The following is a 10462-nucleotide window of genomic DNA, read 5'->3' as shown; positions in this document are numbered from 1 at the left end:
TGTAACTATTCAATCTGGAAGAATTAAGCAATTATGTAATGATGTCACATTCATGTGGCATTCACAATCATATTAAATGACTTTGTTCTTATGATTATAACAGTCATCAAGTCAAGATTGGTCATAACCAATAATTCTGAATTAAGTAAAGACCAAAAATACCCACATCCTCTACCACGTGTTTTGTTTTAAAATGAATAGTCACACTTTGCTATTAAGTACTTCAAAATAAATATATAAGTTAAAAACAGGAAATAATATAAAAAAAGACGTGCAGTTCTGATGATTAATATCCACTGAGTGCAATTATGAGAAATTGCAGAGGTTTCACAATCTGTGATGGGTTTAATGGTCCTTTGTTATATGTAATCTGACTCACAAGTGTCTGGTGAATGGTTAATTTACAATCTATTCCTTGCTTCCTCTTCCCTTTGTGTAATGTTTGCTTCCTTCTCTTGTTTATATGTCATTCAGCCCTGAAACCTTGAATTAAACATGTCACTGATATGAGGTAGCTTGGCTGGTCACCCCCTAGCTTCCACCTCGCCTTAAAACAAAGTAGATTATATGCGCAATAATAATTTTTGGAATTATTATTTTGATGTTCAATGCAAAATTTGAGTTATGTAAGACTGAATAGAAAAGGGTAACTCTTAAAGAGATCTACTATGCTGTTATTCCTTTGGTTTCATAATGCATGTAGGCCTACTAGTCCATTTAATTTATTATTTAGTCTAAATGTTCAATGGTGGGAAACACTTCTGGTTTATTAAAGCTGAAAATGAAAATGAAAAATGAAAGAAGATAGGAGTTGAGAGTAAGTTTATAGACCGTCAAAATTACACAAATAGAAAAATATATCATGGAGAAGAGTTTTGAGAAAGTACATGAATATGCAAAATTTCTGTAGATGTACAAGTAGGAGCTTAGCCCTACCATTGTATATCCGAAAGGAAGTGAGTTGAATTAGCACATCCTTCATGTGCTAAGTGCTGGTTCCATTCAACAGTACACTAGTCATCACAACTCCCCTCAGACCAAATACATTTGCATAATCTGTGCCATATATGGTTGCACTCAAGCACTTTTTCGAAACCATGGGGGTGCTTGGGGTATGCAGAGTCATTTTCTGTTTGCCAATTTGTCAGGGACATCATGGTTTTTGCGGACTAGTGAGGGGAATGGGGGAAGTGGAAAGCAGAGAGCGGTGCCGATTCAAAAGGGAAATGGCAAATTTTGGTGAGGTTTGTATTTCCGTGCTGGATTTGGCATGATATGGAGGGGTCGCGCGACATGTCGTCATGGATAGGAGGTCAATCTGATTATTACCCAGTTGCCATAGGGATTTTTGTCATTCAGGAGAGGAAGTTCTTGACTTCCTCTACTCACTCTCTGTGCACATCTGCACTTAGCAAACCTGATGACACCGAGTAGGAGGATAATGGACCAGTTCAATATATGGTTCAGGGGGGGGGGGGACTTACAGAGCAAATTAGTTGGCCTTGGATGATCTATACCAGAGTATTAAATCATTCTTCTACTAGTATGTATAACTGCCATCATTTATAATGTGGAATTTCATGTTGCTATGGAGGTATTTTGAGTTTCATAACTTTTGTTAAAAACTATACGTTTCCAGCAGGGGTTAAGTCATTCCAATCCAACAATTGTCAAAGGTAAATTTTACTTCAGGACAACATTTGGTAGACCACTATTAACTGTAAAACACAGATACACTGCAAGAAATATGAAGAACGTGAAATGAATTTTCATAATTACCGTTATATTTACAGGCCAACTATTAGAGATCATACGCCCCAAATCATTTTCACTTTACATGCAACCCTGCTAGCCCGAAAAACAATGCAATTCTGTCAACATTTTCTTTGAGACCCTTTCCTTTATACCTTACTCATACTGCAAACTATGAAGCTGTAACCTTCTCATCTCATCTCTCTCTCTCTGCATATATTCTCTAGTCTCATTCTCATCTAATTCCCTCATCATTTCATTCTGACAGAGTAAAAAAAGAGATTAAAATTATACATGGTCTTTATATGTTTTATTAAGAAAGAAACGTAATAGAATGGTCCATCCAGATCTCTGCTTCTGCTTTTGTGAACATATGTTGTACAGACAAAGAAGGGTATAGCAAGAGAAAACATTACTAGTTTAAATTTTATTTCTCCTGTATTATTCACAAGTACATTTGTATTTTCTGATACATTTAAATAAAAAATGAGTCTACTTCCATTAGATTTCAAATCAAGTTGTTTGAATCAGTTAAAGTCAAGTTAGCATTCTAAATGATAGTATCAAAACCTAGTAAACTAAATCAATGAGTACTTCAAACAATGCTTACATTCAGGTTTTAAAACAAAGCTATGACGAAAATCATCCAACGACAACAATGCAAATTATATTCGCATTGTGTAATGGTTTTTAAAACATAATCCACAAACAGAATACTGTTATAGAATTGAAAAGAAAATGACTGCCCTTTCTGCACTTCGAGCTCTACCACAATATATCCTTTCTTTCTTTTACCTTTCCTTGAAGTTTTTACTGTACAACATTTTCACCATGTGATGTTTGTGATCTCATCACAAATTCGTAAAACAATTATTTCCTGTATTGGAACTGTTATACACAAATTGCATATTCATGAATTAACATAATGTTAAGAATAACTGTCATACAGCAAAAACAGCTGTAGGTACACAAAACATTTAACCACTGGGCCTACACCCTGCACTTTGTGGGATGACACTAATACTGAGAATAGAGGGAGACATAGCCATAGTGTAGAATGAGTTTGTTTCTGTCCTGTTAACAGCCACACATGGTTATGGGAAATCAATTTACAGGTACGTGTACTATAATCACATAACAGCAACAGAGACAATAGAGGGAGGTATATTCATTACAGAGAATAAGTCTGACTCTATCCTTTCTGAAATGTCAGGTTATAGGCCAGCTGTTTGTCATTCCTTTTGAAAAATAAGCCATTCCTCAATAAATCTTCAACGCAGAACTGAATAGGCCGTTTTCTTAATGGAATCAAATGTTTGTCCTACCTAGCAACTACTATGTATGCAATTTGAATTTGAATATTGAGATACATTTATTTGTAAAGGGTTAATTAAATAATTTGTATCGAGGTGGTTCACAAAATTTGTTACATTATGAAAATGGCCTATTAAGTAACAGGCTTTTAAGAGGGTCAAACTTCTTGGAGCAAGTTATTTTACTCTGTGGTAAGGGGAAGAGCACTGTACTTTGGAATTCTCTTTTAAAACAATTCTAAGAGGAATACCAACAGTTCTTTTTGGAACTACATCATTCACACTTCAACAACTCAAGGACTTTCATTTTGGTATACAAAACTGAACAGAAGAAAGCCAAAACAGTCTTCTGTGTGTGTCTAATACAAAACTTAAATCCATTACCAACTTTTTCCTTTTTCTTTCTCTTTCCTTGACCTTTTCCCCATTCCTCTACGCACCATAAGCAGGTTATCTTGACAAAAGAAGATATCAACAGCTTTCTTAATAAGGCTACCACACATGGTTAATGAAAACCTCCAATTGTGAATACTCACTCCCCATGAAATCCTACAGAGAATATCTAAAATATTATAGTTCCCTGATAATCTGCTATATACTGTAAACAGTCTCTTGTACCTAGAGGATAAACAAAACATAAACACTCTTTATTCCCTTCTAAAAACAGCATGTCAAGAGGGAGGTGTAAAGCAACCCCCATTACAACCATGCCACATGCTATGGTCTCCTCATCACTTTCATATTTGGTTAAGAGTACCTACATGCATAATTCATGTTTTGCATTTCAAACTATAATCTTGCTTCCATCATTTTCTATCAATGATAGAGGCTATAAAACTTGAAATGATGCGATAAGTTGTCAGCTGATTTAACATCTACAATCATTCAGTTTTAACATACTTCCAAAACACAAAAAAAAACAACATAATTTACGCCTGAGACTTGACATAACCATCAAGAAATTCTTGAATAATCAGGGGGATAATAATGAATAAAATTGTAGAAATCTGTGATCACTTTGTAAAACAATATATCAAAAGCATAATACAAACCAACATTATTTTATCTTTTGAAGAAAAGGAAATGAGCTTTTACACAAAGATCAACCCAACCCTCCTGTACAAGAATCCAACCCCAATATATAAAATGACAAGCATCCCAAGACATCTCCTAGCCCCTACAGTGTCACCCGTCTTGTTGAACGAAAGGGTTAGCTATAGGCTCCATTCCCTCCGCAGGACATATAAGGACCACCGATGTTCCTCTACATACTGCAAGACCAAGGTTCCTGGTATCATCAGTGAGCTTGAATGGGTCATCTGGATCTAAAGTGAAAAACAAAGCATCTAGGTAATAATACGATATTATTCAGAGATATAATTGCATCTTATCCAATAGTTATTAATTGTACTAACAAAGATGGTGACACCCGTCGAACATGTATCATTCTCATAAGGAAATCTATCAACTATACTCATTTTAAGGAAGCTCCTTACAGGTAGTGTATGTATCCCTTTTGCAGCAAACATCAAATTCTGTAGAACTTTGCAGGAATTATGAATATGTCACGCATGTCCCATCTATGAAATTTAAAGTAGCCACACGAAGAATCATAAGTGTTTTAAATTTATGCAAAACTCATATCATTGCGAAGGGGAAGCCTTGCCGATCAAATACAACAACTCTTCTCTTCAAAATATGTTTGGGGCCCGCAGTAATTAACTCTAAAAAATGTTAGTTTTGAGATCCAGATTTTCTGTCTTCAGCGGTCCTTTGTTGAGCGTCAGTATTTGTGACGTCACGTACGGGACACGGCAGGCTAGCTGCTTACTGCTACACGTCACTGAGCTGTTTGTCCAGTGTGTGACGTCACTTTTCAGAGCTTGCTATGCTTATGTGTTTGACTTACGTTCAGGGGCGTTCGGGGGTCTAAGGAGGGTCTTGGAAAATGGCATTTTACACCTTTCCATGATATCTATATGATTTCTCAGCAAATTGTTCGTGTTTTTCAAGAGAAAATCTTTCCATCCATATGTAATTTGTTCTAATTATGAGTTTTTAGTGAATTTTCTTTGTGTAGCTCCTTTAAACGTTAGCAGTGTCTTAGTATTCAAATTATGCAAGGAAACCCGTTTACTTTCTAGACTTCACTGTCAGACCCTATCGAGTGATAACATGCATAAAATGAGCTGTAAAGGGTACATGAGCATTTGTCTACATCAATAACCCACTTCTTGTAATGGCCAAAATTAAACTGAAAGAACATTCGGTACAAGGGTCAGAAAATCATACTATTTAATTTAACGACTGCAACCCCTAATTGGATTCAACAACTAACAGTCATTATTTTCCCACAAAAAGACATTTTCAAGCCCCTTGTTTTGAGGGAAGTTCTGAATTAGTATTATATTTTAGATGCTGTTGGAATTTAAGTTTTACATTTTTTTAGCCTGCAAATGGGACATAGTACCTTTAACGAAACGTTAACCTCCACTATCATTATGAACATGTAATTACTCAGTTTAACCTCTTTGTGTTGTAATGTTTTTGAGGCCTTATGATAACAAGGTTCCAATTATACAAGGTAATTCCTTTAAAGGTGAAGACCAGTTTGGAACTCCTCCATTTCAAAAAATGAAATGGAAGCTCTTATTACCAATCATGTGAAATAATATGTTTTGAGTTATATGTGATGATACAAATTTTGCCGGGAAACTGCCTACTAATTGATATATTTGGTAAATTATTATATCTATCTGGACTGGATAGATATAGGGTAGTCCCATATACATCTTTCTGTGTACAGTGCTTGTAACTTTACCAAGACTGGGCCAAATTTCTTATCATTTTGATGATTCCAGAACCTTACAGCACACACCAATACTTATATGCTAGATGATCAACCTTTTTTGATTGATTCCACAGCGTTGTTTTCACAATGCAATCGCATGACCAGAACTGGTCTATACCTTTAACCCAAACTGTTTGTAATTCCACAAGGTTCCACTACAACTATGTTAACTAAGTTCCTAAGCACTATTCAATTATACAAGGTAATTCCTATTTCCTAAATTCCTATCACCCAAACTGTTTGTAACTAAAAAATACAGGTGGTTCATTCAGAAGTATGAAGAAATATAGGACAGTTGCATAATAAAAGATACCAGTAGAATCCCTTACATGTCTCTGATGTACACAGAGCAAGTGTATATCTGGGCATCAGTCCAATCCATACATTTTTATCAATTCAAATCAACTCTAATTGATAACTCTGGAGTCTGGACTCAACACCAATAGAAGCCAAGAACTGGTGGACATGGACTTGAGATTATACCTTCTGATTCCTCCCCCCCCCCCCCCCTCCCCCCAATAAAAAGTCTCTGAACTCTGATACTCTGAAGAGTATATCTACCTCGCATAAACTCTGTTGTTCCATCCAGTACCAAATTCAGGAGAGGATCAAATCCCTTCAGGACCCCGGTCACTGCATAAAAACAAGGAAAGTAAAATAAGTCATGAACAAATAACGGAACAGAGAAAAAAAGGAGCTACAAAATCAAAGGAAATAATTACAAAAATGATTTAAAAAATGGTGATGAATACGTTCAAAAAGAAAGAATGAGGAGGGTTAGATAGAGGTTGAAAAAAAAAAATTAGCTATGAGATGAAGATGATACAAACACTACAAAAAAATATATTAATACAAATATGATGATGATGATGATGAGGATCGATGATGATTGATGACTAAATTGACTATGATGCATGATGATGATAAGCAAATAATTGTGACATGAATGATGATAATGATGATGGTGGTGATGGTGGTGGTGGTGGTGGTGGTGATGGTGATGGTGATGGTGGTGATGGTGATGGTGGTGATAAGGAGGATGATGGTGATAAGGAGGATGATGGAGTAACAACATGATGACTTAATAGAAAACTGAAAGTAAACATGAAGCTCATAATACACACCTTCTCTGCCTCCTTGGAATTTGACACGTATTTGCTTGTCAATATATTTTGACAAATCTAAGATACTCTCCTTCTTTTTCTTCTGCTGCTCCTGTTGCTGTTTAGACAAAGACATAAAAGTTCAATAAATGAAATTGGAAGTCTACTACAGGTATGCAAAAGAATATAGTGCAAAATTTGAAATGTAAGTTCATGTATTTGTTAGTATTTGATATAAGTATTATTTTCATTAAAATGTTGTCACCTGACATTAGTAACTCATCATCATCCAGAATGCACACAGACATCAGTAAAGATCCAATCTTTGGACATACCCAAATTGTGCATTGTGCGTATAGAAGGTTTTTTTTTCCCAGATTTTCTTCGTTGAAATTAAACTACATGTTGTTAAAGTGCATATTATTAGCCTTCGTTTTTTAGGAAAAATACTCCGAAAAAGATAAGAAAATTGACACGAAACAGGTAACAAAACATATCAACCTTTAATCATTTATTTGGACATTTGATGAAAATCGGCCTACCGGTACTTCATTTTGGGTATGTTCCTGACCCGCCCCCTCCCCCCCCCCCCCCCCACTCAGTGTTATTTAGGGTACGATAGTCTATGCACGTTCCCTCATTTTGAAAACAGCCTTTAAGTCCAGTGTGTAAAGTCAATACGGGTCAGAATTTTGTGTACTACGAGCCTGCTTTGGTGCGTGAAAAGTACCCCTTTACGCTTTACCGGACATTTTGGTAAAACGCATGGTATCCCTCTGTTGACAGAGTGTGGGGGCCGGCCTGGCGGGGGTATGTTTCAAATTTAGTAGACCTAGACTCTAGATTTAATTTCTAGTCTAGTATAGACTACTTCTACTTCTACTTCTACGACGATACTCAGCAGGATCCATAAGTCAGGGTGTAGTGCTGGGGCCCGTTCCTAGAAACCGTCTTAAGTCTAACTTCTTGACTATCCCATTGAAACGTGTGTTATAGAATTAACACACGTTTCAATGGGATAGTCAAGAAGTTAGACTTATGACGGTTTCTAGGAACGGGCCCCTGAGGAATAAACTATCTAGTTCTTGGTCTAGATATAGAGTAAAGAAGATGGTAATCGGCCAGCTCCAGTTTTCGGCCGATTGGTTGGATGCAAGGTAAAATCCCTCTAAAATACATCGCATAATAGCATAACACATATCCCACACCATGCCAGTGTCACTGAAGAACCACATTTGCAATGAAAAATATATCCTAAAATATCACATTTTAGCGATGTAATCGGCGGTCCCGCTACCCGAATCTGAAAAATTGAGTATCTTACGCGTGTCTGTAAGAAATATGGGTACCATAAAATGAGCTTTATTTAAAGTATTTTTCAGATTTAGAGCCCGATTTTGTGCTAGTCGCAAGCTCAAAAGTATCTCATCGCATGTATTAAATCAATGCAGCCGCACACCGCAACGCACACACGATATCTCTGTCTAATTCAGATTCCAATATCCGATCACCGCAGTACTAGTTTTCGGCCTGGCGAGCTCCGGGGAGCTCCGGCGTGGGATATCTGCTCTGTCCGCTAGTGCTATAGATCAGCGCGGAAACGCACGGCGCGTGCGCGCGCTTCCTATTGACTTTGTACATGCGGCCGAAAACTTACTCCGAAACAGTGAAAATTGAAATGAATATTGTCATGGCAATTCGTGATTTTTTTCTGGGATTCTTTTTTTGTTTAAATAATAATAATATTTGCTTCATGATTTGAACAAAAAATGAAAATAGATAGGAAGTAAAGGGTCCAAAAAATACAGGCGCATAGCCAGGGGGGGGCGGTGGGGGCGGTCGCCCCCCCCCCCAAACGCCGGCCAAAAAAAAAAAGAGAGAGAAAGAGAAGAAAAAAGTAAGAGGAAGTAGGAAGAAAAAGGAAAAAGGAGTCGAGAACGGTACAACGAATCATCTTCTTTCTCTAATAATTTAATGAAACGTGAAAGCTTCCGCGCTTTCGTCCCTCGGATAGGACGTTAAGTGGAGGCCCCGTGTACAGGAGAGTCACCACCCTTGCACGTTAAGAACCCATTGCACTTTTCGTATAAGAGTAGAGGGAAACCTCGGTGTAATGGTCCACCTGCACACCCAATCAGGCCGAGTATACGGCATCTGCAAGAATCTTCAGTATTGAAGGAGGCAGATTATCTTGAAGAAGAAGAAGAAAGGGGGAAACTGAGTTCAAATTAAGGATTAGGAGTCGGGAAAGGTACAACAAATCGTCTTCTTTGTCTAATAATACGTCAAAGCTTCCGCGCTTCGCGCAGGAGGAGGGAGAGGGAGGGGGCTGAATTCAGATAAGGATTGCGAGTCGAGAAAGGTACAACGAATCGTCTTCTTTCAAAGCTTCCGCGCTTCGCGCGGGAGGGGGAAAATTCCCCCCTTCCTGCACCCACCCCCCTAGGGAGCGCGCTGTGCACGCTCTTTAAGTGATTCGCATGCTTTGCGTGCTCACTACCGCCCCCCCTAAAATAAAATCCTGGCTACGCGCTTGAAAAAGTAGGATTTTGTCTTAAGTGGCCGAAAACCGGCTCCTTTTTAGGGAGGAGTCAGAGTAGATCCTAGGGGAGTAGGGTATAGACCCCTACACCCGGAGTTACGGGTCAAATTTTGGATAGACTTCTAAACTAGCGCCGGCTAACGAACGAAACTGACAGAAATTTTTGGTCTAGGCCTGCTGAGCTAGCTTGAGCCTCAGCTCAGCTGACGCGAAGAGGCCGAGCTGGCATGCAATGGCGCTGGCTCGCGCTCGGCGCCACCGACGCGACGTGACCTGGTTGTAGCCAAGTCAGGCGCCCGGAGCGCCCCGGTGCACAACATGGCGTGGTGGCAGAGAAGATTCACGAGACATTTCATAACAATGGTCCAACAAATAGATCTACGTCTCACTGACTCTAATGAAAATTACTCAAGAATGTGCCTCACTGTTTATATATTGAGCCAACAGCAAGTTACAAACTGTACATGTGAATGAAAGATAATATTACTTACTGCCATGTCGCAAATGTTTCCTCACGCAATCACGGTCCCAGCTACAGAGATTTAAGTTTGTATATTAGAGCGGGTATAATGTTTTCCTACTCGCCACAATATTTTAGATAAGATCATTTAATGTATCAATAATATATTATAAGTTTTTTATTATTTTATGTATTATTTATTCAGATTTATTATATTTTGATTACTCTTTAAAAACTTTTCTTTATTGTTGTTTGTTTTTCTTCTTTTAAATCAAATTTGTTTTATTAGTACGAGGTCAAAATAGCAGTGAGGAACTATCATTTCGTCAACGTACAATTCGACCAAAATGTGATTGTTCATCCCATTCACCCACACAATTGAAATACAAAATCATATCACTTAATAAATGCTAATGAGCAGTCTATAAAAATTACATTTTT

General features: G+C 37.7%; 1 protein-coding gene across 1 annotated transcript; it reads right to left on the bottom strand.

Annotated features, from left to right (window-relative positions):
- Window positions 1-2043: 2043 nt before the first annotated feature.
- LOC594039 (LSM7 homolog, U6 small nuclear RNA associated (S. cerevisiae)-like) lies at window positions 2044-10156 on the bottom strand. The gene is made up of 4 exons (XM_793492.5): window positions 10053-10156; window positions 7041-7137; window positions 6478-6549; window positions 2044-4390 (listed from the first exon to the last, which is right to left on the bottom strand). The coding sequence occupies exons 1-4, from the start codon at window positions 10056-10058 to the stop codon at window positions 4251-4253; spliced, it is 315 nt and encodes a 104-aa protein (XP_798585.3). The 5' UTR covers window positions 10059-10156; the 3' UTR covers window positions 2044-4250.
- Window positions 10157-10462: the final 306 nt, after the last annotated feature.

Source organism: Strongylocentrotus purpuratus, unplaced genomic scaffold (genome assembly GCF_000002235.5).
Source record: "Strongylocentrotus purpuratus isolate Spur 01 unplaced genomic scaffold, Spur_5.0 spur5_scaffold_6, whole genome shotgun sequence".
Classification (NCBI taxonomy): domain Eukaryota; kingdom Metazoa; phylum Echinodermata; class Echinoidea; order Camarodonta; family Strongylocentrotidae; genus Strongylocentrotus; species Strongylocentrotus purpuratus.
The sequence above is the reverse complement of the archived record's forward strand: the minus strand, read 5'-3'. Positions and strand labels throughout refer to the sequence as shown.